The following is a 27895-nucleotide window of genomic DNA, read 5'->3' as shown; positions in this document are numbered from 1 at the left end:
GCTGGATGAAGCACAAGCTGGAATCAAGGTTGCCAGGAGACATATCAATAACCCCAGACATGCAAATGATACCACCCTAATGGCAGAAAGCAAAGAGGAACTAAAGAGCCTCTTGTTGAAAGTGAAAGAGATGAACATTGGGGTACACGTGTCTCTTTCCCTTCTGGTTTCCTCAGTGTGTATGCCTAGCAGTGGGGTTGCTGGATCATAAGGCAGTTCTATTTCCAGTTTTTTAAGGAATCTCCACACTGTTCTCCATAGTGGCTGTACTAGTTTGCATTCCCACCAACAGTGTAGGAGGGTTCCCTTTTCTCCACACCCTCTCCAGCATTTATTATTTGTAGACTTTTGGATCGCAGCCATTTTGACTGGTGTGAAATGGTACCTCATAGTGGTTTTGATTTGCATTTCTCTGATAATGAGTGATGTTGAGCATCTTTTCATGTGTTTGTTAGCCATCTGTATGTCTTTTTTGGAGAAATGTCTATTTAGTTCTTTGGCCCATTTTTTGATTGGGTCGTTTATTTTTCTGGAGTTGAACTGTAGGAGTTGCTTGTATATTTTTGAGATTAGTTGTTTGTCAGTTGCTTCATTTGCTATTATTTTCTCCCATTCTGAAGGCTGTCTTTTCACCTTGCTAATAGTTTCCTTTGATGTGCAGAAGCTTTTAAGGTTAATTAGGTCCCATTTGTTTATTTTTGCTTTTATTTCCAATATTCTGGGAGGTGGGTCATAGAGGATCCTGCTGTGATGTATGTCGGAGAGTGTTTTGCCTATGTTCTCCTCTAGGAGTTTTATAGTTTCTGGTCTTACGTTTAGATCTTTAATCCATTTTGAGTTTATTTTTGTGTATGGTGTTAGAAAGTGGTCCAGTTTCATTCTTTTACAAGTGGTTGACCAGATTTCCCAGCACCACTTGTTAAAGAGATTGTCTTTAATCCATTGTATATTCTTGCCTCCTTTGTCGAAGATAAGGTGTCTATATGTGCGTGGATTTATCTCTGGGCTTTCTATTTTATTCCATTGATCAATATTTCTGTCTTTGTGCCAGTACCATACTGTCTTGATAACTGTGGCTTTGTAGTAGAGCCTGAAGTCAGGTAGGTTGATTCCTCCAGTTCCATTCTTCTTTCTCAAGATCGCTTTGGCTATTCGAGGTTTTTTGTATATCAGCAGATGAATGGATAAGAAAGCTGTGGTACATATACACAATGGAGTATTACTCAGCCATTAAAAAGAATACATTTGAATCAGTTCTAATGAGGTGGATGAAACTGGAGCCTATTATACAGAGTGAAGTAAGCCAGAAGGAAAAACATAAATACAGTATACTAACGCATATATATGGAATTTAGAAAGATGGTAACAATAACCCGGTGTACGAGACAGCAAAAGAGACACTGATGTATAGAACAGTCTTATGGACTCTGTGGGAGAGGGAGAGGGTGGGAAGATTTGGGAGAATGGCAATGAAACATGTAAAATATCATGTAGAAAACGAGTTGCCAGTCCAGGTTCGATGCATGATGCTGGATGCTTGGGGCTGGTGCACTGGGACGGCCCAGAGGGATGGTATGGGGAGGGAGGAGGGAGGAGGGTTCGGGATGGGGAACACATGTATACCTGTGGCGGATTCATTTTGATATTTGGCAAAACTAATACAATTATGTAAAGTTTAAAAATAAAATAAAATTGGAAGAATAAAAAAAAAAAAAAGAAAGTGAAAGAGAAGAGTGAAAAAGTTGGCTTAAAACTCAGCATTCAGAAAACTAAGATTATGGCATCTGGTCCCATCACTTCATGGCAAATAGATGGGCAAACAATGGAAACAGTGACAGACTTTATTTTCTTGGCTCCAAAATCACTGCAGATGTGACTGCAGTCCTGAAATTAAAAGACGCTTGCTCCTTAGAAGAAAAGCTACGAGCAACCTAGACAGCATGTTAAAAAGCAGAGACATTACTTTGCCAACAAAGGTCCAGCTGGTCAAAGCTATGGTTTTCCCAGTAGTCATGTATGGATGTGAGAGTTGGACTATAAAGAAAGCTGAGCACTGGAGAATTGATGCTTTTGAACTGCGTTGTTGGAGAAGACTCTTGAGAGTCCCTTGGGCTGCAAGGAGATCCAACCAGTCCATCTTAAAGGAAATTACTCCTGAATATTCATTGAAAGGACTGATGCTGAAGCTGAAGTTCCAATACTCTGGCCACCTGATGTGAAGAACTGACTCATTAGAAAAGACCCTGATGCTGGGAAAGATTGTAGGCAGGAGGAGAAGGGGATGACGGAGGTTGAGATGACTGGATGACATCACCGACTCAATGGACATGAGTAAACTCTAGGAGTTGGTGATGAACAGGGAGGCCTGGCGTGCTGCAGTCCATGGGCTTGCAAAGAGTCAGACACAACTGAGCTGATACGAGGAGGTTAAAAAGAAAATTAATCATTAGAGTTCCTATGTAGTAATCCCTTTTTAAAAATCCACAACTGAGGATGTTTACGGATAGAAATTTTGTGACTCACAATATTTAGCATGTTACACTAAAATTTTTAAAATTTGGTATCAAAGTAGAAGGGTATGTAGCACATAATATTTTTTAAGAAGGGACACAGCAATATTCCTAGTTGCATACAGTCTCCCCAGCCGTTCAGCGCTTTGAAATGTAGTGATAGGATTTTTCTCTCATGTTTTCATCCATCCGTGGCTAACAGTCCTTTCGTAAGATGTCCACTGAAACATCCCGTTCAAATGTGTGAATCCCCTTTTATTTGCTGCCATCCTGGAGTGTACTAAATGCCTTTTTGTGTCCAAGTCTTCGGGTCCAGATGTTTGGTTGAATTTTGCTAGGATAATGCTGATTTGTTGGTTGCTGTTTTGATGCCAGAGCTTAGGGCTGTGTGTTGCCTTGAATCGTAAAGAGACTGGGCTGTAAACCAGCTTCGAATGCACTCGTGGCCAATTCAGGTTGAATGGTTCTGGCCCTCAGTCAGTTTGTTTATGGAACCTATTCAATGTGCAACTTATTTGTCTCTCTTTGCTTTTTGGTAGGAGCACATAGAGATCTGGTGTGGGGGGTGCTGTTCTTAAATTCTTTTGACAAGTATTTGAACTTTTTCTAGTAATCTAAATAACATCATAAAAGGAAATTGTTTCTCTACTCACAACACTTTGGATACTAGGTCTGAATTTTCTTCCCTCACATTAAGTAATTCTAGCACCAGCTACCCAGAAACATCACAGACTCCACAGGTAAAAAGCTTAGTCCCACAAAGCTGTCCCCACTTCAGATGCCGATCACAAGTCATGGGTCCTCAGATTACCCACCCTTCTGCTCCATTTTGGCTACAAATCAAACTGGGAGCCCTGCGTCCCCCTCCTCAGGTTTAGTAATTTGCTAGAATGGTTCACAGCATCCAGGGAGACACTTTACTTACTATTATCAGTTCATTACAGAGGATACAGGCAAACAGCCAAATGATGTCAACTGAAAAATGTTCAACCTAAATGTTTAGAATTGTGTTTTATTTGATGGACAAAACTGAGGGCCGAGGCCCAAGACACAGCTTGTCACATGCTCTAAGGTACTACTCGGAAGAAGCCGGGAGGAGACATATGTAAGAGTTTTTGTAACAAAGACCAGGTAGCCAGAACATCAAAGTGTGTTAGTTGCTCGGTCGTGCCCGACTCTTTGTGACCCCATGGACTGCAGCCCACCAGGCTCCTCTGTCCATGAGATTTTCCAGGCAAGTATACTGGAGTGGGGTGCCATTTCCTTCTCTAAGAACATGAAAAGGTTACTGTTAGTTAAAGAAGACCAGGGCTTCCCTGGTAGTCCAGGGGTTAAGAATTCACCTGCCAGTGCAGGGGACACGGGTTCAATCTGGTCTGGAAAGAGTCCACGTGCTGCGGAGCAGCTAAACCTGTGCTCCACGGCTGCTGAGCCCGCATGGAGCCCGCGAGCCACAGCTGCTGGCTGAGCCTACGTGATAGAGCCATGCGCCTCAGTAAGAGAAATACTGCAGCGAAAAGCCCGCACACAACAGTTAGAGAAAGGCCACGTGCACAGCGAAGACCCAGCATAGCCATCAATAAAGTAATTGATTAACTAAGAAAACCAAGCTTCTCAGGTTAAGAAAGGTAGGGCTTTTCTATGTATGGGAGGATGTAGGAGTCTGGCTCTCTGAAATTATTCCTGGTTATCTGGGGCCAGCGTCCCCTGCTCTGGGGTGGGGGTGGCTGCAGAGGCGGACTGCTAGATAGCAGGTATCCTGCTTCTAGCCTAGTTCCCTCAGGGCTCACGTCAGGGAGGCTGTAACGTGATGGCTCACTGGCTCTGTGAAAGGGACTGTTTCTGCTATATCAGTGAACAAGGAGGTCACAGCCATCTGGGATTCTGGCCCTCCAGATGTGAATTTCTGAGCCCTGGAAGAACACTGCCTGCCATCCAACAGCCCTGCTGATGCTAACTGCCCTTGCTCCCTGTGGTGAGCAAGGAATTAAGGATGTGGATAATAAAATCACAGTATGCTGGCCCCAGATAGTGAGATGCAAATGAAAGGAACCATTTCAGTAAGCCCAGACTCTTGCTTCTTCCCATTTATAGAAAAGCGCTAAATTCCTTAACTTGAGATACCTTGTTTCCTTAGTTCGCAGTAATCTTTTGATGTTGAGACTACCTGCTCTTGCTGCAAGCTTCTGTATAACCTGACTCCTCCCTCACCCTCACCCCGCCTCCTGGAACAGTTCTCCGGGTCACTGGAGATGCTGTCTCCCAGACTTGAAGTCCCCAAAATTCCCACCAGAGGAAACGTAACTCTCGGCTTCCAGGTTGTGACCACTTTCTAAGCCGACAGCTGCAGCATCCTTTGTTTACGGTGGGGCAGGCAGCATTTTTCTCATTGACCAAGAATACATGCAGGGAACGGTCTGGAAGGTCCTGGACAGAGGGGCTCTGTCCCTGCGGAGTTGGGGTTCACTATCCTCAGAGCACTTAGACACGTTCACCACCCAGAGGCTCTCTGAACCCAGTTGTTCAGGGTTTTATAGAGATTCCATTACAGAGGCGGGATTTATTTAGTCACAGACTGCTGGTGATTAAGGCAGCCCCGGCCCCCTCCTGTCCTGGAGGTTGTGGGGTTGGTTTGCAAGTTTCAGCTCTGTGATTCCGGTCCGTTTGGTTTCTCAGGCTGCCTCCCCTGTCCGCCAAGAATCACCTCGTTAGCATAAACTCCTGCTTGGTTGAAAGGGAGTTACTAAGTATAACAAAGGCCGTTTCTCTCATACTTACTACTCAGGAAATCCCAAGGGTTTTAGAAGCTTTGTGTTAGGAACTGGGGATGAAGACCAAATGTATATTTCTTGTTTCGTAATATCCTATCTCACTATGGTTGATCTAAAATAATATGATGCAATTTATGGAAGTAGGGGAAAGGAATCTTGGTTCAGGAATCTGAAAATGAAACTGGCAAAGATAAACTGTGGAGAAACAGTAATTTTTTTAATTTGTACTTTTTCAGAGGTTTTCTCACAACTGTAAACGGTATAGATTAGTGAAGCAGGGCCCCCAGACATCACTGGCTCCCTGCCTACCTTCCCCTGCTAAGCCCCTGGGAGGCTTCCACAGGAGCCTGTGGGAGGGGGCTCCTCAGAGTTGGGGTGGGGGCCGGATGAGAGGCATTGAGGGCCCTAGAGCAATGCAGGGCGTACAGAGTGCATCTGTCCAGAAGTATTATAGGGTCTGAAGTCCACTCTGAGAGTTGGGAAATAGACACTATGTTTTTCAACTCCCAAACTAGCTAATCAATCTTTTTTTTTTCTTTTAACTTGTTATAATAGTTCATCTCTTTCCCAAACCTCTTTGAAACAACAGACAAAATATTGTCAACTACAAATTGGCACTTGCCATGGGCACTTGCCATCAATCTCTGCAAGGATTAACTCATGTGCTGCTGTAGCTGCTGACCTTCAACACCCGCTGAAGGATTTCAGGGCGGAAAGCAGAAATGAGGCAGGCTGTGCCCCGGGAAACTGGCAGGACGACTCTTTAGATAGTTAGGTATTCTCAGGAGCTAATTTTATGAGCCCAGTTCTTTTATCTGCTCATATCTAGAGAAGCAGGAAAGTCCTTCATGGTGACTGACTCTTCCTCATGACTCACAGAAGCTTCACCTTACAAAGAGTACGTGCTTCATTGCATGTCCTTCCCCCTTACCAGCTGCTTCCTTGTGGCTCATTCGGTAAAGAGTCTGCCTGCGATGCAGGATACCAGGGTTCAGTCGCTGAGTCGGGAAGATCCCCTGAGAAGGGACTGGCACCCCACTCCAGTATTCTTGCCGGGGGAATCCCATGGACAGAGGAGCCTGGTGGGCTTCAGTCCATGGAGTCACAGAGAGTCAGACACGACCGAGCGACTCATACTTTCTTTTCACTTGCCCCTTTACCAAAATCACATACATACTGTCCTTTCCCTGCATCTCTGAAACAGTTTCTCGGAGCTGTCTGAGGTGCCCAACTAAAACTTGACTCAAACCTCTCACACTGTGTTTCTTTTTAAAGTCCATGGTCTGAAAACTAAATTCCAAGGATTACAGGAGAACCTAGACAGACCACCAGAGGACCAGAAGAGGGAGAACAGTCACAGCCCAACGCTGAAGGTGGGGTCAGCCTCCCGAGGTTCCCACCACCCCAGGAGGAAGACGCCCTTCCATGGGACTTTCCTCAGAAGAGCTCTGTAGTAACCAGCACCTCCCTCCATGAGTGGAGAACTTCCAGTGTCACTAATCAGGCCGGAGCAAAAGGACTTGAAGTGACTCATGGATTCTCAGAGAGCCTGAGAGATGATAATGCAGTCAGGCTGCTAGAGTTCGCCCTACAGAGCTGGGGCGTCTCCTCTTTGCCATGTTCCTGCAAAGAGAAGCTTTTTCTCTGTAGCTGCTTATTCTAAGGTTTTAACTTAGCACTTGTGACAGCACGTGTGCAGGTTTTGGCCCACACTGGCCGATTGCCCAGTGCCACTGGATGTCTTAAATCAGGTAGTTGTTGGGACTTTTCTGGTGGTCCATCGGCTAAGACTTTGTGCTCGCGATGGAAGGGACTCAGTCCCTGTTTGGGGGACTCGATCCCCCATGCTACAGCCCAGAGTGGGCATGCTGTAATGGAAAAAAAGATTCCACGTGCCACAGGGCATCTAAGGCCCAGAGCAGCCAAATAAATAAAAATAAATATTTTTTAAAAAACTAAATTCAGTTCTGACACTAAGTACCCAGCATGCATACTAAGTTGCTTCAGTCGTGTCCTACTCTTTGGGAGCCTGTGGACTGTAGCCCACCAGGCTCCTCCTTCTCCAGGCAGGGATACTGGAGTGCTTGCCATTTCCTTCTCCAGGGGATCTTCCTGACCCAGGGACTGAATCCACATCTCTTACCTCTCTTGCATTAGCAGGTGGGTTTTTTACCAGTAGAGCCACCTGGGATCCCCTAAGTACCCAGAGTTAGCATCAGATCCCACAGGTTAAGGGCTTGGTCCCATAAGACCACCACACTTCAGATGCCCTTTGCAAGTTTGAGCCTCCTGTACTTCTGACCATCAGGCTATAAACCGGGGGTTCCCACAGGTCTCTCCTCAGGTTCGAAAATTTGCATGAATGGCTCACAGAACTTTAGGAAACACGTACATATATTTACTGGTTTATTATAACGGATATTACAAATGACGCAGATGGAAAACCAGGTTAAGAGATACAAAGAGTGAGGTCTAGGGCATTTCTAAACATGAAGCTTGTATCCCTGCATAGTTGGAGTGCACTCCCATCCCATCCCAGTGTGTATGTTCACCAGCCTGGAAGCCCTCTGAATCCCCAAGTTGATGGGTTTTTATAGAGGTTTCATTAAGTAGGCATGATCAATTAGCTCTCATCTCCAGTGCCCCTTCCATACCCTGAGGATAGAGGTCAGAGCTAAAAGTTCCAACCTTTTAATCATGTTTGGTCTTTCTCGTGACCAGCCACCATCCAGAAGCCCATCAAGAGTTTACTTGTCAGAACAAAAGATGCTCCTGTCACCTGGGAAGTTCCAAGGGATTAAGGAGTTCTGTCAGGAATGAGGTGGGGGAGGGGGGCAGCACAGATCAATATATATATATATATTTCATATATAGGTTGTAGCCATTCAGATGTTCCAGCTGCATGTGGGGGTCTTTGATCCATCTCAGCACCTTGTTCAGGCCCCAGGCTTGGTCTCCTGCCTCTTGGGGTGATTAGAGACGTGCCTTTCAGACGCTTGTGCCTTTATTGCCTCCATATCTGTGGATCCTATTTGGATTTAGCCTTTGAGGACTTCTTATGCTTTCTTCAAAGTTTAGGCATGTACATTAAAATATTTTTATATTGTATCCAATATTTTTAGGTATTTTCTTGTCAGGGATATTTTCAGGACAGAGTACAGTGCTGTGCAGGAAACCAAGAACTGTGTAGCTTTTTTTTTTTTTTCTTTAATTGAAGTAAAATTTACATAACATAAAGTTAATCATTTTAAAGTTTGCAATTTAAATATGCAATTTAGGGAATTCCTTGGAGACAGTGATTAGGACTCCGTGCTTTCACTGCTGAGGGCTCAGATTTGATCCCTATCAGGGAACTAAGATATCCTATAAGCCATGTGGCATACCCAAAAAATAAAAATGTCCAATTTAGCGGCATTCGTATTCACAACCATTTCCTGTTTATTATCTTTAACTTTTTATTTTGTACTGGAGTATGGCCAATTAACAATGTTGTGATAGCACAGGAACTCAGGCATCCATACACGTACATCCATTCTCCCCCAGACTCCCCTCCCATCCAGGCTGCCACATGACATTAAGCAAAGTTCCCTGTACTGACAGAGGAGGTCCTTGTTGGTTACCCATTTTAAATATAGGAGTATGTACCTGTCCCTCCCAAACTCCCTAACTATCCCTTCCCCCCAGTTTCCTCTATTTAGGTCCCAAACATTTCCACCATCCCCAGAGGAAACCCTCTACCCATTGCGCAGTCTCTCCCAATTCTTGTCTTTGCCCGGTCCCAGGCAGCCACTTCCCTGCTTTCTGTTCCTATGGACTTACCTTTTGGGAGTATTTCATATAAATGGAATTATAAAATATGATTCTTTAACTTACTATAATGTTTGCAAGGTCCACCCGTGTCATAAGATCTTTTACAGCCCACATTCCATTGTATGTATATACTTTGAATATATTTTATGTAGTTGTTAGTTGATGGACAGTTGACTTGTTCTGTCTTTTGGCTATTGTGACTAGTGCTGCCGTGGACAGCCGTGTGTAAGTCTTTGTTTGAATGCGTGTGCCCTTCTGAGTATATAGCTAGGAGTAGCATGACTGGGTCATATGGAAACTCTTTGTTTAACTTTGTGAGGAACTGGTAAACTGTCTTCCCCAGTGCCTGCACCATTGAACATTCCCACCAGCAATGCAGAGGGTTGCAGTTTCTCCACTTTTAGCCAACACTTGTTGTATTCAGTTTTCTTTAGCCACTTTAGGTGTGAGGTGGTATCTTCTTATACTTTTGATTTGCATTTCCCTAAAGACTGATGGTACCGAACGTCTCTATGTAACTTGTTAGAAAGTAAACCGGATCATGTTGCTGGAAACCCTCCATTGGCTTCCCTTTACATTGGGAATACAACCCAGCCTCCTTCCTCTGGCCATAAAACCTCCCCATCTCCTCCTGCCTTTCCTTCCATAGCATAGGTGCCCTCCTTGGTCTGGCCACCCTTCCGTTCCCAGACATGCAGAGCTCGTTCTTGCTGGGGAGCTGTTTCACCCTTGAGTCTCATGCTTCCTGTGTCTTCTAACAGCCCACGTTTTCTCATCCTTCTAACTTAGCACATTACCTCGTTGAGGGGGCTTCCCTGGCCCCCAGTGTAAAGTCAGCCACTTCCCAGGGGTGCCCGCGTGTCATCCCTCCAGCCTGCTGATTTTTCCTGCACGTTTGTGCAGCTACCTTTGCCTGCTGGAGTGGATGCTCCACAGGCTCGCCTTGTTTACTACTCAGGTTCTGCTCCCAAGCAGTGCTGAACCATGCAGTCACTCTGCAAAGATATCTTTAATATATCCATGGGTTTTCCCTCAATTTTATGTGGTTTAAAATTAAAATTTTTATCCTTGGTTTGAGTTAGAGATTTTACCTCCATTTATCTTTTTCAGTTCTATAGCTGGCTGGCTGAATGACTTTTATTAACAATTTATACCTTCTCCACTGATTGCAAACACCTCTTTATCACATTCTATATTTCAGAGCAAGGATATCTTTCCAGAGGCTGTTCTCTTGATTTGATCTCTTTGTCTATCCCTGTGTTGCTACCATAATATTTAAATTGCTCTGTTTTTGTGCTTTCTAGGGTTTATCGGTCAAACAGATGGCATGCTCCATTTGGGTAATTTGAAAAGAATTAAATTAAGGTACTGTTTATTTAGCAAGATACCGCAGGGTTCAGCGAAACCGTAGGAGCTAGCTTGTTACCCTGGGCTGTCAGCTGCTTTCTCTAGGCATAAATAGGCAAGAGGGAACTTTTTCCAGAACCAGTGGGAAGAGTCGCACACGGCAGGCAGCCGTGAGGGCAGTGGTGTCTGTGGCCGAAAGAGCAACGATGACAAGGAGCCTGACCACATCCCTCTGCACTCTCCCGCCTCCTCCCTGTGGGTCCCATCCACTGAGCCAGTCAGAAGCGAGGTGGCACGGGGCCTGGTGGCATGTTCCCTCTGGGTCAGCCTTGGGGCACTCAGCAGGGCAGCGTGTGGAAGGTGGGTCTGGAAGGCAAAAAGGTGTGCAGCCCATAGGAAAAGGCTCCACTCACAAATATCTTGGCTCTTATGCTTTACCAACCATCATAGTCATGTATGCAATCTGTTACTGTTAAAAGCAGCCTCTACTTGGAATCATTTCCTGGTTTGTCTGTTGGCACATAACTTCTCACAGCTGTTCTATTTATTTAAAACACGATCCCTGCCTGTTTCCTTCTGTCTGAAATCCAGTATACTTACTTGGAATCCCCTATCTGTTCTTCCAATCTATGCGGAAGAGTTAGCTCTTGAAGACCTGCTAATTCTCAGAGCTCCTTTCTCTTTGTTAGACTCTTAGGCATTAAAACTATTTTGGTGAAACACATTTCCCAGCCACTCTGTTGCTCCGGGACTTCAAACTTCATAAAGGGCAGAGACGAGATTTCTTTTAGTTTGCCAGAGTGGTGTGCTGAGATTCTGAGGTGCATCCAGTCTAATGAGCCTTGTGATGAGTTAAAAGTATCTGTTCTGGTCACAGCAATGAAACGTCGTTGCATGTTCTGTTCTTGCATTAACTCTGAATCACCTTACTCTTACCCGTGAGTGGCTGAGCTCCCGTTTTGGTTTTTGCCTTGACCTGGTAGGACAGTGAAAGAAGAGAATGTTTTAGTCTTGTGTAGAATAAAGTGAGCCCAGATTTTAAAAGCACAACTAGAATAAGTCTTCCTCTAACTTACTAGAAAAGTTAAAAATCATATGAATCGGAAATTTGGTCCTGTGAGAATAACTGGTAAAAAGTCATCTGCTCTAATGACTCTGTCTTTCCCATTCAGAGACTTGTAAGGTGTTAAGAGTGGAAGGCCCTTTCAATACCTTTGGGGCCATCTCCCTTTCCTTTACAGAGGAGGCTGCATATTTAGAAAGGTGATGATCTGTCCATGGCAGTGGCAGCAATGATAGGGCTGGAGTACAAACCTTGTCTTCCTGAGGCTTCATCATATCCAGTGTAGCGCTCCCTTCTCACTGTGAACCTGGACTGACTTTCTGACACAGGTGGCCAGCATCGTCTTGGGTTCTCTCGCTCTCCGGGGGGGAGGGCCTGGAGAGAGGAGGTGTGTGATGGCGGTAGGGCTAGACATACTATTTCCAGGGAAGGCTTGCAAGCAAACGCCTTTCTTCTCGTTATTACTTTCTCAAAGGATATGTTCAGATACTTTACTTTTTTTTACGGAGTTGCCCTGTGTTGGTAGGTGTGGGGCAGTTGCGTTTGGAGTTAAAGTGTGACAGAATCTTCTTCCTTAACTCCCAAGTGCTCTGTGGAAAAGTGGGAGCCATCTGGACGCCAGAAGCGGCGATTCTAGGTGAGCTCCTTTTTGTTTCACTCCCGAGACTTTTGAAATGATTGTTACATTCCCTTTGGCTTTGCAGCCTGCCTTTGCTTTGATACGGCAGGAAGTGAGGCAGTCCCGGGGCCCCGTGATGGCACTTGCACCAGCAGCTGTGCCTCCGTGTTTGGACTCCCTCCCCCTGGCTCCCCACATCCAGAGCCCTGTGAGAGCCTGCTATGGGGGGGGCTTCTGACTCGTCCTTTTGGTTCATGGTGCTTGATCTACAGCGTTTCCAGGTGGCTTGACTTTCTTCCGAGACAGACATCAGTTGCAAAGATCAGAGCGGGCCGGCTTTTGAAGAAGTTTTTCAGATTCTGCTTTGCAAACCTGCTGAGAAATGTGGTGTTCCTTTCATGTCTCCATTCCATCTGTCTCTTGAGAGGGCAAAGGGACGGTCTTCCCATGACGAGGGGCTATTGATGTTGGCTGCAAATTCATTTCAAATCAATTTCTACATTTTTGTCACAGGCATCTAACAGCCATTGTATTTCCTTGATCATGACATTGTTTTAGCAAGGCTGCCAGTGAGCAAGAAGATGAACTGTTTTGCACGCTAATGCAGAAAGAGGAAAAGTTCTCATTCCTCATGGCATTGCAGCAAAAGCTGTTCTTAGTTTTTTCCTTTGTTTAATACTGGGTCCTGGGTAGTGGCACAGGTCTTACAGGAACGTATTAGCTAGTTAACCTGCTAGTGATACCTCCTTGGGTATCCATAATACATTCATTGACTGCCCTATATTGCAGACAGAGTGTTGTGTTTTTTTTTTTAATTTAATTATTTATTGTTGGCTGCGCTGAGACTTTGTTGCTTTGACGCAGCTCAGCTGGCTGAGCTGGGTGTCTGGCTGCAGCAGGGGGGTTGTTACTCTTCATCCCGGCACACTCGCTTCTCATGGAGGTGCCTTCTCCTGTTGTAGGCCGCAGGCTTCGGGTGTGTGGGCTTCGATAGTTGTGACACACGGTCTTAGAGGCTCCGTGGTACGTGGGACCTTCGTGGACTAGGGATCGCACCCTTGTTCCCTGTGTTGGCAGGCAGATTCTTATCCACTGTGCTACCAGGGAAGTCCCACAGCGGGGTTTCAACCGCATCATTTTCTGTCCTTACAACAACCCTGCATGATGGTGGTTATCATTGTTTTATAGATGAGAAAGTAAACTGAGGCTAAATTTTAACCAGAGCCCGTATCAGGTATGTAGACGGGAGAGGCCTTAGGTCCACTGAGTCTAAAGTCTTTTCGTTTGCTCTCTTCCACGGGACCGTATGTGAGTCACGCTCAGCCACCACCTGACTGTTTTACGAGGACACCGCCACAGCCATGTGTTTACATATTGACCCTGGTTGCTTGCACCATGGCAGAGCTGGGTAGTTGCCACACAGACCATGTGGTCAACAAAGCAAACACTAGTTGGTATCTGAGACTTTAAGGAAAAGTTCGTCAACTGCTGCTGACAGTTACCACATCATTGGGAATGTGGCCAGTTTTTTTAGTTGTGCAATGTGAGTATGAAAACCCAGTCTGACATCTCTCTGTTTCACTTTTTTTCCCCCTTTCCCTTCTCTCCTGTCTTAACATTTTTGTTAAGATTCTGTGGAGATGGGGTAGCCTTTACCTCTGAGTCTAAATGCCAGCTAGTAGTGGCTTGATTTATTTAGAGATTTCCTGTTGGAACTCTTGTGATAGATTGTTTGAGATGCTAAATGGTTTTGTAAAGTGTAAGTTTTTCAGCAGGTCTGTCTTTCATGAGGGAAGAGATTGGATAATGTAATAAATAGTGCTACAACTTAGCCAGCTCTGCTGCTTTCATTGTGAAAGGGGAATGTCTCTGAGTTTTCGCCTGATTCTGATGTACTGTTGGCCTTCTCTGGTGGCTCAGACAGCAGTGTACTATTACATGGGCAAATTCTGGCCATGGTGGATTTTAAGGAATATTAGTATCAGTTTTATGCTCCTCAGGCTTATTGAGGGTTTGCCTAGGAGAAATTAAGTTGTAAGATGTGTGTGTGCTCAATTACTCATTCCCATCTGACTCTTTGTGGCCCCACGGCCTGTAGCCTACGAGACTCCTCTGTCTATGGGGTTTTCCAGACAAGAATACTGAGTGGATTGCCATTTCATTCTCCAGGGGATCTTCCCAACCCAGGGATCAAACCCGTGTGTCCTACATCTCCTTTATTGGCAGGCAGATTCTTTAGCATTGAGCCATCTGGGAAGCCCCCAGTTTTAAGGTAGCAGTTTTCAAATATCAGTGTACATGAGAAACACTGAGATGCTTATTAAAAGATGTGAATTCCCAAACTCTCAATTTTGGCGGTTCTGAATCAGTAAGTCTGCTGTAGGTGCTTCTGATGCTTATGAGAAAAAGCTGGTTTGGGGAGTGGAATCTTGTATAATAGTGATTCCAGGCCATCTAAATAAAGATGGGATTGATGACTAGTTTTTTAATCCAGGTCCAGTTTACCTTGGAATGTGATGTTGTAACTATAAACTTTACATCTTTAAGTAAAACATAACAGGAAAATTATACACTGTAAATGCATTTTAACTACTTCTTTCTTCCATTACCACAAATAACAATAGCACTTTATGTTTTATGCTTTATAGTTATAGAGTTCCTCATTATACACATCTCATTTGATTTTTATGTCACCCCTTGAGGTAGATGTGTGTGCAAGTAGTGTATTTTTCACTTATCAAGTAAGTAAACTGAGATTTAGAAAGCAAGTGATTATTTTTCCTGCCACAGCATAGCTAATAAGCCACAAACCTAGAATTCCTATACACTAGTTATAATTTCTAGTCCAGTGTTACAGCAGTGTATAATACATTATTGTCTTTATGATCCCTATTTGGATTTTTAGAGGAAAATATTGTTCTGATGTCCTTCTGATAAAGAAAGGATGAGCTGTCCATAGTTACATAGTTTGGTAATCTCCCATAGGTGACTCATGTGGAAGTGGTCACAATAGTATGAAAGGGAAAGGGTTAATCGCTCAGTTATATCCAACTCCTTGCAACCTCATGGATTGTAGCTTATTTCTCCATGGGATCCTCCAGGTAAGAATACTGGAGTGGGTAGCCATTCCCTTCTCCTGAGGATCTTCCTGACCCAGGGATTGAACCTGGGTCTCCAGTATTGCAGGCAGATTCTTTACTGTCTGAGCCACCAGGGAAGCCTTGGTTGCAGTCATTAAGAAGGGCAAATGAGTTGGTTTTTAGCATGGAAGAAGAAATCTCTCTCCTTCTTTGACAGAAACTTTATAAGACGGGTCGGGAGATGCAGGAGAGGATCATGGACCTGCTTGTGGTGGTGGAGAATGAAGACGTCACTGCTGAGCTGATTCAAGTGAACGAGGATCTGAATAATGCCATCCTTGGGTGTGAGAGGTGAGCAGTGGGCACCCTCTGACCGTCCTCCAGGGCTCCGTGTTCTCAGAGTGCCTGCCAGTGGACGCTCAGAAAGATCAAGAACACGTTTGAACACACGTGCCTGCCTCCCAAGGCAGGGAATTCTGGTCCTGCTCTTCCAGGAATGTGTGATACGGCTTGCGGGGATGAGCGTGACCTGGGCCGTGCGAGAGGCATTTGTGGGTGGTATAAGCTGTGTTTACACGCTGACCTGTGAACAGAGCCTGGATCTGAGTCACCAGATGTCGGCACTGCACACATCACTGGCTCTCAGACAGACCAGTGGTACAAGCTGAGCGTTGTCGTGCAAGTGGGGTTTACCCTGAGTTTGAGGTGGAGAACCACATGGAAATGGTAGTGAGAAGAGAAGAAGAAGATAGTCTAGACAAAATCAGAGCAGGGAGGGTAATCTGTATATGAACATGAACTTTTTTTTAAAATTCCATTCAGAAAAGAATGAAGGCAAAAATTTTAAATACAATCTTCCGTCCGTATCTGTAGGGGATTGATTCCAGGAACCCATGCCCCCAGCAACACCAAAATCTACAGATTCTCTAGTCCTTTATGTAAAATGGTGTAGTTTTTAAATGTAACCAATGCATAGGTTACATGTACACTTTAATGTACATCCTCCTGTATACTTTAAATCATCTCTGGGTTACTTATAATAACTGATAAATGTAAATGCTATGTAAATAGTTGTAAATACAATGTAAATGCTATGTAAATAGTTGCTGGTGCATGGCAAATTCAAGTTTCATTTTTAGAACTTTCTGAGATTTTTTTTTTTTCTTTTTCAAATATATTCAGTTTGAGGTTGGTTGAATCCTTGGATGTGGAATCCACAGATAAAGAACCTGTGGATACAGGTTTCTAACATTTTAGTTCTTTTCTAAACTTGTTTTATAGTCATGATTATATAAAGAACATATCCTTTTGTTTCTCTTTGATTTTCTTCACTGTATTTGTATACCCTATGTTCTTAAATGCTTTGGCTAAACCATTATTTTTAATAGCTTCTTAACAGTCCATTCTTCTCTCATAGTTCACTTGTTAGATGTTTGTTTCCAAGTCATTTATGTATTCATCAAAGTAATAGTGTTATAATCTATTGTAATCTATAGTCAAGCCTATAGTCAGGAAAGCATCTTCAATAATATATATATATATATTTACACACACACACACATGCTTGGAAAGTGGGATAGATGAACTGATTAGAGGTCTGTTTGCTGCGAATAACAGCCAGACCTGGTGCATGCCAGAAGGCAGGGAAGCTTCTGTGCGGAAGTCCCGTCTGAGCTGAGGACGGTGGGGGAGGCGCTGGCGGCATCAGGAGCAGGCCAGGGCACAGCGGGCCTGGGCCGGGGGGCGGGCCGTGCCAGGACCCATCCCCAGGGAGGGGCAGGCAGGGCAGCTGCTTTGACTGAGGTGGCTTTCTCCTCAGTCTTCGTGTAGAGTGCTGAATACAAACACAGCTTCAGGCAAGTCTCCTAGGCTCTTTGCAAACCTATCCCTAGGCCTTCCTGGTCCTCTAAAGATCCCCAAACTGCTTCTAGATCTTTGTTTGGAATAGGGACTGTACTGGCATTTGGGTAGGACAGTTTTCCCTTATGTGGCCCCTACTCACTGAATTCCAGAGGTTTTCCTCAAAGTGACATTTCAAGACGCCCTTAGGGGAACCTTATTTGCTGAGCCTTTCTGGAGTTAGTGGCCCTGTCTTCCACCAGCTGATGGAGAAGGGGACCCGTGTGACTAAGGGAAAGAGGTAAACAGGCCCGGCTTCAAACTCTGCTGTTCATTCAGGACCGATTGCTTGACTTTTTAAGACTTGGGTTTTCCCCTGTTTATTAAAGGGAATTCTACTACTGTTTGGAAAGGGTTTGTTTACTGTGTTTGTTTTTTGAGAATTAAATGTGATAATGTAGATGAAAGCAGCTAGCCGGTGCTAGCTCGTTAATTTGTTAATTTCTTGTCCTCCTCCTCTTCTTGTCCCACTGAGTCTTCTAAATTATGGTCTGGACTTTCCCCCCACTGATCATGAATGAACCAAGAGAATCGGGGAAGTAGATGCACAGCTGTGAAACAAGGTTTCCCTGTGTCTCAGCGTGAGAGCGAGCAGCCGTTCTGCCCAGATGTGCCGGGGCGCCCAGAGGCAGATGTGAGCCCCGCGACCATGTTCGCTTTCCCTCAGCAGCTTCTCACGGTCCTCACCCTTCGTTTGCTTTGGTGTAAATCTTTCTAAGTAGGAAGATGTCTAAGGAAAACCATACGGTTTTCAGTCGGGTGCCAACTCCTGGTTTTCATTTTGAAGAATTCTATTATTGCAAACCATAAGACCACTTACAAAAAGCTTCCTCTGAGGAGGAATGTTTGTTTATTTGGTCTTGATGCTAGGAGAGTGGGTTACTTCTGTGAACAGCTTTTTCTGAATGAGCTTTGAACCAGGACTTTGTTTCTTCTTGGAGGCTTTAGAGGAGAATCATTTCCCTGCAGCGTGCAGTTGATGCCATTTTCCCTGGCTCCTGACCTCTTTCCTCCGTTTTCAAAGCCGGCATTGTCTGGCTGGGTCCTTCCCACGTTGTATCCCTCTTGCTTCCTTCTTCTGTCTCCCTGTCCACATTTAAGGGCCTTCCTGATTACTCTGGGCTTATCTAAACAGTCCAGGACAATCTCTCAGTTAAAGTCTGCTCACTAGCAACCTTCAGCCCATGTGCCCTCTAACCTGACATACTCACTGTTCCATTGATTTACTATGTGGATGTCTTGGTAGGGGGATGATTCTGCTTACCAACGTCTGCCCTCTGTTCCTTAAAGATTCACATCCATCCCACAGGCAAAACACACTCATCCTGTTCCGGAATCTCCAAAAGTTTCCACTCGTTACATCCAGAGAATAGTTGTGCAGATAAGGAAACAGGAATTTGTTACTCAAGGCTTGGTTTGTGAGGGTTGGTCATACCTTGCACATAAGAAGCCAGTGCCATTAATAAACGGAAGAAGAGCCTGTGTGTTAGAACAGGGAAAATCCTGAAATCAGCCGTATTCTAATTCAGAGTAAGCTTTTAGACGCTATAGTGTATAGGTTCATGGAACTGATGTGTCGTAATAGTAACACTATGTGTTTCTGAAGCAGCTTTTAGTTTGCAAAGCATGTCCACATCCATATATTACCTATCTTCCTATATTTTGCTGTTTAAAATAGCTTTCTGAGGAAATGGCTCAAACACTACTATTCTCTGTGAGTAGTTGGACAACTGAAGGCCGAATGTATGGTCTTATAACTCCTCAGTAATAAAGCTAACACTTGTACTTTGGATTTCTGCCTTCAACGTCACTATTCTTTCAGACCTGTTCTCTTATTGATTTGTGTCCCTGCTCCTTCTTTACCCACAGTAAAGTAGGAACAGTGTAAAATTAAAACAAAGTTGTAAAAGGTCAATATTTTTGGGTGCCAAGCAAATTATAAAAATGAAGATTAAACAATGAAAACATGTTAACTGTATGTGAATTTTATGTAGAATGGTAACTTTTGACAATTTTGGCAAAATTGGAAGCATATTTGGGAATAAGGAGAATTTTTAAGTATGTGATATATTCATGGGCTTCCCTGGTGGCTCAGAGGGTAAAGCATCTGCCTGCAATGCAGGAGACCCAGGTTTGATCCCTGGGTTGGGAAGATCCCCTGGAGAAGGAAATGGCAACCCACTCTGGTACTCTTGCCTGGAAAATCCCATGGATGGAGAAGCCTGTAGGCTACAGTCTAAGGTAGGCTACAGTCTATGGGGTCACAAAGAGTTGGACACGATTGAGTGACTTCACTTTCACTTTCTGATATATTCATAAGGCAAAATATACAACAACTAAACGTTGTATTTCTGAATAACTAGAAAAATGATGTCAACATAATGGGAATTATGATACTGAATTATGTAAATATAATTTCAATAAAGTTTAAAATAGATTAACTTACAGAAAAAAAAATAGTACAAGGAAATACATAATGTTAATAGAGACCATAAAATTTGGTGATTGAATTATTAGTGTTTATAATATTTGTCCATTTTCTCATAGAACTGGGAAAAAGTTATTAAAGTACTTTATTGGGAATTGATTATGGATGAAGTTGGTGAATATTTGCATATTAATAATTTGTTAAATATTACAGCATTTTCACATGTTTTCTTTTAAATACTTGCATTTTGTTAATTCAAACAGGTTTACTCGAAACCAACAAAGGATTTTAGAGCAAAATAAGAGCCAGAGGGAAGATGCCAATGTAAGTAAATAGAAATGTTATAAAATAAACAATGGAAAATTTTACAAATTGCATGGTAAGGTGCAAAGCTTACCTAAAACAAGTCTTTGCCTTAATGACTTATTGAGTTATTGATAAGAGCTCATAAGAAGATTCTCTAATTAAGCAGGGAAGCCATGTTAGTGGTGAGATGGGATTACTCCTAGTGTTGCCAATGGAATGGAGAATTCTCTCCGAGGATACCTCCAAAATAAGATCTTCCTTTTTCCAAAGGAAAGTCTCTGGGGAGAAGGCCATGATAAACTGCCTTATGCAGTTTTTTCTAAATTGTGTTTTTGTTTGTTTTGTTTTCAGACTACCAGTGAACCTTCTGCCCCATCCTCAGATCTCCTTGACCTGAGTCCCAGCCTTCCAACGCCTAGGACCACCCTGGGAGAAGTCAGCACCCTGAATGCTCAGCTTTCAGACTTAAGTAAATAAGCACGTGGGTCTTTTCAGACCAGCAGAAGAGCTTAATGTGAAACAGTTCTCCTTGGTTTCTTGATTAAATGCAACTTGAGAATGACTGAAGTCAATTTGAGTATCAGAGAACTGTATCAGGAGATGTAATTACTTCTTCGCCAGTGGTTAGGTCTACCCAGTACAGGAATGGGATGTGTCTAGGGAAGGAGGTCCTTGAAACCCATCCCACTGGCTTGGAATTCACCTGGCCTGCTTACAGAGCTTGTTCAACTCCATGGCCAACATTTACACGTACTCTGAACCCATTCACTATTATCTTTGGGTTTCTCTGCCATACTACAGCATCAGGTAAGGGAATATTTGATACAGATAGAGAAAATCAGGAGTTATGAGGCCTCATGAGGTGAAATGTAGAGGATAAATCACAGACTTTTGAGTCAGAGAAGTCCAAGTTGAAATGCACCAGTCCAGTTCTGTTACTTCTTAGCCACCCAACTCTTGAGACTTTCCTACTAAGTGAGTTGCATTAATGGGTTTTTGTGAAAGTAGAGGATGATGTTGCACTGTAGGCTTAGAGTTAGCTATTTGTCTAATTTATTTGTTACTTCCTATTATCCTTCCCAAAGAGTTTTGGTAAATTACAAAGTAAAATGGGGGCTTCCCTCGTAGCTCAGTTGGTAAAGAATCTGCCTGCAACGCAGGAGACCTGGGTTCGATCCCTGGAATGGAAATATCCCCTGGAGAAGGAAATGGCAACCCACTCCAGTATTCTTGCCTGGAGGATCCCATGGACAGAGGAGCCTGGCGGGCTTCAGTCCATGGGTTCACAAGAGTTGGACACAACTTAGTGACTAAACTACCACCAAACATAATGAAAAATCCTGAAATCCAGAATTTTCTGCCAAGTTAAAATGAGTTTGTTTGCCATTTATGTTAGCAAGATTTTTTTAGAATCAAAATATTCAGTATTATTCAATTTGTGGTTTTCTTATAAATTCCTCCCTTCCTCCATTTCTAAAATGTTGGCTGCTTGCTTAGACCAGTGGGATGTTTGGAATCTATTATATTGAAGAGTTTTCAAGTTTTTATCAGTGTTTTCAGAGGGGGAGAAATAATTATTCTCTATGGGGTATCTCATGATTATGGAAATTTAAGAGTTTGGAGAGGTGAGAGTAGAACTTTGTATACCACACTTTTTACTTTTGTGCTTCACAGGAAAAGACATAAAATCCCTTCCATTCTGAGTCAGCCTGGGATTTTAGAAAACCCAATATAATAATTGTTACCTTCACAGCATCCTCTTTTTATGACAGGGAATTTCTCTCTCTCCAGTTGCGATAAATGTTTTTTAATTTTTGTTTGAGGAGATACCATGATTTTATGGTGATAAAACTAATCTCAATCTATTTCATTTGATGGTGGCAATGGAAAATCCAACAGAACTGATGGACAGAATGTTTTAAAGCTGAACAAGTACATTTTGTGTTCTAGATTTCAGCTCTCTGAGACCAGTTGTACCAAACAACTTCAAACCCAGTCTTAATACACAGGTGGATCTGCTAGCCTTGGAAAATACAGAAACACCCCTGTAAGTATGTTAGTAATACTCCAGAACTAATTCAATCTCATTCCTCATATTTAAGAAAACATGGCATAATAGAAAAGGTGGAGTACTTGGGAATCTGACATAACTGATACAGAATTTCAGTACTGCTCCTGGTGGCTCAGATGGTAAAGAATCCACCTGCGATGCAGGAGACCCAGGTTCAATCCCTGGGTGAGGAAGATCCCCTGGAGGAGGGCATGGTAACGCACTCCAGTATTCTTGCCTGGAGAATTCCATGGACAGAGAAGCCTGGCAGACTACAGTACATGGGGTTGAAAAGAGTCAGACATGACTGAGCAACTAACACATTCATTTTCGCTAGGGATCTGACATAACTGATTTAGACTTTCAGTACTATTTCTTAGTAGCTGTGCGACCTTGAATGAGAAACTTATCCAGCATGAGCCTTCATTTTTCTTCCAAGAATCCTCTCTAGGATTCTTCAAAAGATTCTGTGAAATGCTACATGTACCTCCTAGGATAGCACTCTGTACATAATAAGCATTCAATAAATCCTGTTTCTCTGTTTTTTTTATAGTGGTAACGGGAGGTAGGAAAACTGTATTGACAGTGAGGGGAACAGAAATGGCCACACAGATTGCAGAGCACTCGCTATGTGGGAGACACTTTGCTGAGCTGTTTTTATTTCATTTAATCTTTGCAATAGTTCTTGAATCAGTGCTGTTATCATTATTCCCATTTTATAGGAAAAAAGCCTGAGATTTAGGGAATAGAACTTACCCAAGTTCATATACTAATTAACTAGCAGGTCTGGTGAACTGATAGTTTACCAAAAAAGAAATACAAATGGGCCTAAAAACATATTTTTGCTCAGTGATGCTCAGCCTTACTTACAGTTACAGAAGTATAAGTTAAAACGCAATAAGACTATTTTTTAACCTCACAGATTGGCATAAGTCTGCATGTTTGTTAACGTGCTTTGTTGACTGTGGAGAGACAAATACTATAACAAAACTGTGCGGTTCTTATTAGGGGGCACATGGCAATTTCTGTTAAAATTATAAATGTATGTAAAATTATAAACATACCTTTGGACTTGCAGTCTCACTTCTAGGTATTTATGCTCACTTATGCAAAATAAAGTCAGTTGTTCTTGACAACATTTGTGCAATAGATAATTGGAAACAACTCAAATACCCTTCAGTTTGGGGAATAATTAAATAAACATCTACACACTGTATTATGCTGCTGGGGAAGAAAAGTAGGCCCTTACGTGAGGGACAATCACCAGTGTATTTATTATTAAGTAAGTAAAGCTGCAAAGCACTGTGTGTATACTCTCTTGCATTTGTGTAAGAAAGTGGGAAATAATAGATGCTAATATTTGCCTCTCTTTGCATAAAGAAATACAAGAAAAATGCAGAGGAACCTAAACAAAGTATAGAAAAGTGACTGAAAAACCTTAACCTAAGGTTAAGAGGAGGCAGGATGGAGTAGATAAATAGCAAAAAAAAATAAGCAGAAGTTAGATTTGCCTTCCGTCAAGGCCTATATTCTTTTTTTCCCTTTTAAATATATGTATTTCAGGTAATAGGCAGTACACCTCCATGTTTCAGATATCAAAGCAGTATTAAAAGATGTACAAGGACAATACTCGATCTTACCCCACTCCTATCCTGCCTGTTCCTACCCTTGGGTCATACCTGCTTCCACCCAGGGAACCCCTCTGTTAGTTTCTTATTTATCCTTCCAAAGGGTCTTTATGTAAATAGGAATATGAATTATTTTTCTCCTTTATTAAATGAAGGGCAGCAAACTGTATGTACTGTTTCAAAACTTTCTTTTGTTTTTCATACAACAGCATATCTTGGCTGTATTTTTATGTCATTGGACTTAGATTTTTTTCAGTCACTTTTCTGGTTAAAAAGAGGTGCAGAGGGAGGAGAAGAGAAAGGAGAATCAAACTAGGGAGAAAAAGAGGGGAAAAAGTGTGTAAGGGGAGAAGAGAGAAAGGAAAGATTCACGTGCTGTCATTTGAACCTCCAAACGATAAGGTTGGGTAGGTACCTTAACTTGACACCTTCTGGTATTGACTTCTGTGGTGCAAGTAATTGTTGAAATGTTGTAGGCAGAACTCCAGTGAAGTTGCTTAGTAAATCATGTTGTCTGAAGTAGCTGATTCTATTTTCCTTTATCCTGAAAATCTTGTTAGGAAAGATTGACCATATAAATGAAATCCCATTACAAAAAAAAATGTATAAAACCACACAAAGATCAAATCTTAGCTAATAGCTGCTTGGTATCATGGATCTCATACTTCAAGGTGCATAAAAATCACTTGAGTGACTATTAAAAAGTAAAAGGGCTAGACCCCAGAAACTCTGATTCAGTAGCAGGAATCTTTAGTTTTAAAAAGAGTTTCTGGGGAACCATAAAACAGTGATCAGCTGATCATTAGAAACTTTATTTTGATTGTCTACCCAAGATCCAGATATCAAAATAATTATAGTAGTTCTTAGAATTCACTGGAGTGAAAGATAATGGGTGACATCCGTTTTGTTTTCTAGACAATGTCTTTTGAACATATTTTTTCTAATTTTTGAAAACTTACCTGAATGATACTATCACTAGTCTGGTTTTTTATAGTGTTGGAAATTGAAGCACTAAAGTTCCCTAAGGCATCAATCTGAGTTGAATCAGGTGTGAAAGATTACTTGTAGAAAAAAGTGAAAGTTGCTTAGTCATGACCAACTCTTTGCAACTCCATGGACTGTAGCCTGCCAGGCTCCCCTGTCCATGGAATTCTCCAGGCAAGAATACTGGAGTGGGTTGCCATGCCCTTCTTCAGAGGGTCTTCCTGACCCAGGGATTGAACCTGGTTCTCCCACATTGCAGGCAGATTCTTTACCATCTGAGCCACTTGGGAAGCCCAAAGATTATAAGAGGCGCAATCAGCTGTCAAAATATCTGGCAGTCTTAAGGTTTTCCCACCCCTCTTTTGTTTGCAGTACAATTTATCACACAACAAATGAGTGATGGAATTTCTCATAATGGACCAGATTCCTGAAAAGCAGTGATGATGATAGGATAAAGTCATATTTATAGCCTACTTAGTATCGGGCAGCAGGCTAAGAATAAGACATGCTCTCTGGTTCCCTAATCTAGTGCTCCTTGCAGTGCTCTGAGGTAGGTACCCCCAGTACTCACTGTACTGGTGAGGAAACCAAGACCGAGAAATATCAGCTTGCCAAACAAAAGGTTGTCCAACTAGTGCAGAAGGAGGATTCAAATTCAAGTGAATCTGATTTCAATACCTGCTCTCTCTCTTTTTTTTTCTTTTCACTCTAATTTTATTTTTACAATTTCCATATGGTAAAATTGACCCTTTTTTTGTTTGCTGCAGAGCTCTGTGTTTTTTCTAACATATATATAGATGCATGTAACCATCCCCACACTCTGAATATGGAATAGTTCATTATCCAAAAAAACTCCCTTATGCTAGTCCCTTATAGTCACCCCCCACCCCCAAGCCTCAGCAGCCACCAGTCTGTTCTGTCATTACGGTTGGTCTTTTTGACAATAGGGTCTGAATAGTCATATGGTATGTGATATTTCTGGAAAGGTTATGTAAAATTGTTTGCTTCGTGTATTTTGAAGCTCTTTCAGTGCATTTGCATTCAGGATTGTTGTCTTCTTGGAGAATTGACTCTTTTTATCATTATGTAATGTCCCTCTTTATCCTTTGTAATTGTCTTTACCTTGATGTTTACTTTGATTGTAATCAAAGCCACTCTAACTTTCTTTTGATTATATTTGTATGGTATATCTAACTTTTTACTTTTAACTATTTGAAGTGAGTGTCTTGCAGATAACTTATGGTTGGGTCATACGTTTTTAAATACTCTCATAATGTCTGTCTTTAATTGGTATGCTTAGACTGTTTATATTTAATATGTCTGGATTAGGACCACTGTTGTGTGATTCGCTTTTCTGTTTGTTTCCTTTGCTGTTTTTTTGGTTGTGTTTTGTTTTTTCTGTTTCCTCTTTCCTTCATACTTTGGGCTCTTTGGATGTTTTTGATATCCATTTTATTATGATACTATATTTTTGTACAGTTTATATATGGGGAGGGGAGGACTGGTTGCTCTAGGAACTGCAATTTTTTTAGTGTATTTAAAACCAGTATTTTCCCATTTGAAGTGAAATATAGAAATTTTATACAGCTCTCCCCTTTATATGATAGTTATCATATATATTATGTATATATATGTTAAAAAACCACTACCAATGAAAAATTATTTTACAATTTTTTCATAATACAGTTTTTACTTGCAGCCCTTAAATAAATTTTAAAGACTCAGGAAGAGTAGAATAGTCTGTCATATTTACCTAATATTTACCATTCCTGTTGCTTTCCTTTCATTTTCCTCTGGTACAGTTTCTCTTGTCTCTGAAGAATTTCTTTTTGCATTATTAATTTAGAGAAGATCTGATGGCAGTGAAGGTTTCTTAGTATATTCTATGTGAGTATTTCATTTTCAGTTTTGTTCCTGAAGGATACTCTTACTGGATATAAGGTTCTGGGCTGACGGTTCTTTTGTTCTAGCAGTTTTTAAACACTGCTCCAGTGTCTTCTGGCCTAAATGGCTTCTAATGAGAAATCTAACATTCATTCAAATTCTTGTTCTGTGTTGACTCCGTGTTACTTCTTTCTATCTGTGCTTTCAAGAACTTTTATTTTTTTCTATTTAAACAGTTTGATTATGATATGTCTAAGTATGGCTGTCTTTGTTCTACTGAGTGTATTTGTTTCCTGTGGCTATCACAAAAACATTACCAGAAACTGGGTAATGGAACTCACCTTCTTAGAGTTCTGGAGACTAGAGGTCTGAAAGGAAGCAAGGCGTCTCCTCCCAGGACTCTGAGGAGAGAAGTGATTCTTCTGGGAAGCGTGGGCACTCCTTTACTTCTGTGTCTCGTGGCCACACACTTTGCTTTCTTTCTCCATCTTCACATTGCCTTCTCCCCAGAGTTTCTCAAGTCCCTCCCCAGATCCCCATTTTTCTATTTTAGGGTCATATATCGTTGGATTTAGTGCCCACTCAAACATCATCTCAGTATCCTTAATTATATCTGCAAAGACTCTTTTTCCAAATAACGTGACAGTCACAGATTCCAGAAATTAGGACAAGGACATAACTCTTTGGGAACCTCCATTCAGCTTATTACACTGAACTTCTTGAATCTGTGGATTTTTCTGTCACCAAATTTGTGACGTTTTCAGCCTTTATTTCTTCAAATATGCTTTTCAGCACTACATACTTCATTCCCCCTCTGGGACTTTGGATGACCCCATTGGACTGTTGCCGTCTCATAGACCCATAGGGTTCTGTTCATGGCTTTTCTCACTCGATTTCCTCTGTCATCTCCATTTTGCTGTTTAGCTCATGCTCATTCTGTATTTTTTAAAATTTTAGTTAATTGTATTTTTTAATTCTAAAATTACCATTTGACTCTTCTTTATTATCTTGTGTTTCTTTGCTGAGAACTTCTATTGAATGTTTTTTTTTTTTTTCCAGTGTTCACAGTTTCTTGTTGAAGCATTTGTATAAAAAGCTGCTTTAAAATTGTGAGATAATTTAATCATTTGTGTCCTCTATTCATAGGTATCAAGCACTGCTGTCTTTTCTCTTACAAGTTTAAATTTTCTCAGTTCGTCATATGCGTAGATTTGGGGTTGTATCTTGAGCATTTTTAATGATATGAAACACTGGGTCTTATCTAAGTCCTGTGTTGAATGTTGGTACTTTGATTTTAGCAGGCAGACAACCCAGTGACGTTTATGCTGCAGTTTCAGCCTGCCTTCTGTGTGCTTTCGTTCTGATGTCAGTTACATTTTCAAAGCCGTTGAGTGTTACTGAGATGCGTCCCACACGCGTGCCACCCATTTGTCACCGTAAGGTCTGGACAGCAGGCTGTGTGTTCATTTCTCAACATCCTTAACCCACTCTAGTATTCTTGCCTGAAAGATCCCAT

At 42.2% G+C, this 27895-nt stretch overlaps 1 protein-coding gene across 16 annotated transcripts in view; it reads left to right on the top strand.

Moving 5' to 3' along the window:
- The window catches only part of TOM1L1 (target of myb1 like 1 membrane trafficking protein), a 66992-nt gene that overhangs the window by 30632 nt on the left and 8465 nt on the right, over positions 1-27895 (top strand). For 15 of the 16 annotated variants that reach the window (XR_015148395.1, XR_015148391.1, XR_015148389.1 and 12 more), the window contains 4 exons: positions 15418-15551; positions 19791-19851; positions 20185-20302; positions 21784-21880. Coding sequence is in view for 7 of the 16 variants with exons in the window: in XM_086360945.1 (XP_086217071.1) it covers positions 15418-15551; positions 19791-19851; positions 20185-20302; positions 21784-21880 (410 nt within the window). In the remaining 9 variants the exon portion in view is untranslated. Of the gene's footprint in view, positions 1-8479; positions 13664-15417; positions 15552-19790; positions 19852-20184; positions 20303-21783; positions 21881-27895 lie in introns of those variants that run through there. The other variant, XR_015148398.1, reaches the window with a different exon arrangement.

The sequence above is a fragment of the Bos grunniens genome, chromosome 19, assembly GCF_055505025.1.
Source record: "Bos grunniens cultivar Pamir isolate PY7600 chromosome 19, Bosgru_T2T1.0, whole genome shotgun sequence".
In the NCBI taxonomy this organism is placed as follows: Eukaryota; Metazoa; Chordata; class Mammalia; order Artiodactyla; family Bovidae; genus Bos; species Bos grunniens.
The sequence above is the reverse complement of the archived record's forward strand: the minus strand, read 5'-3'. Positions and strand labels throughout refer to the sequence as shown.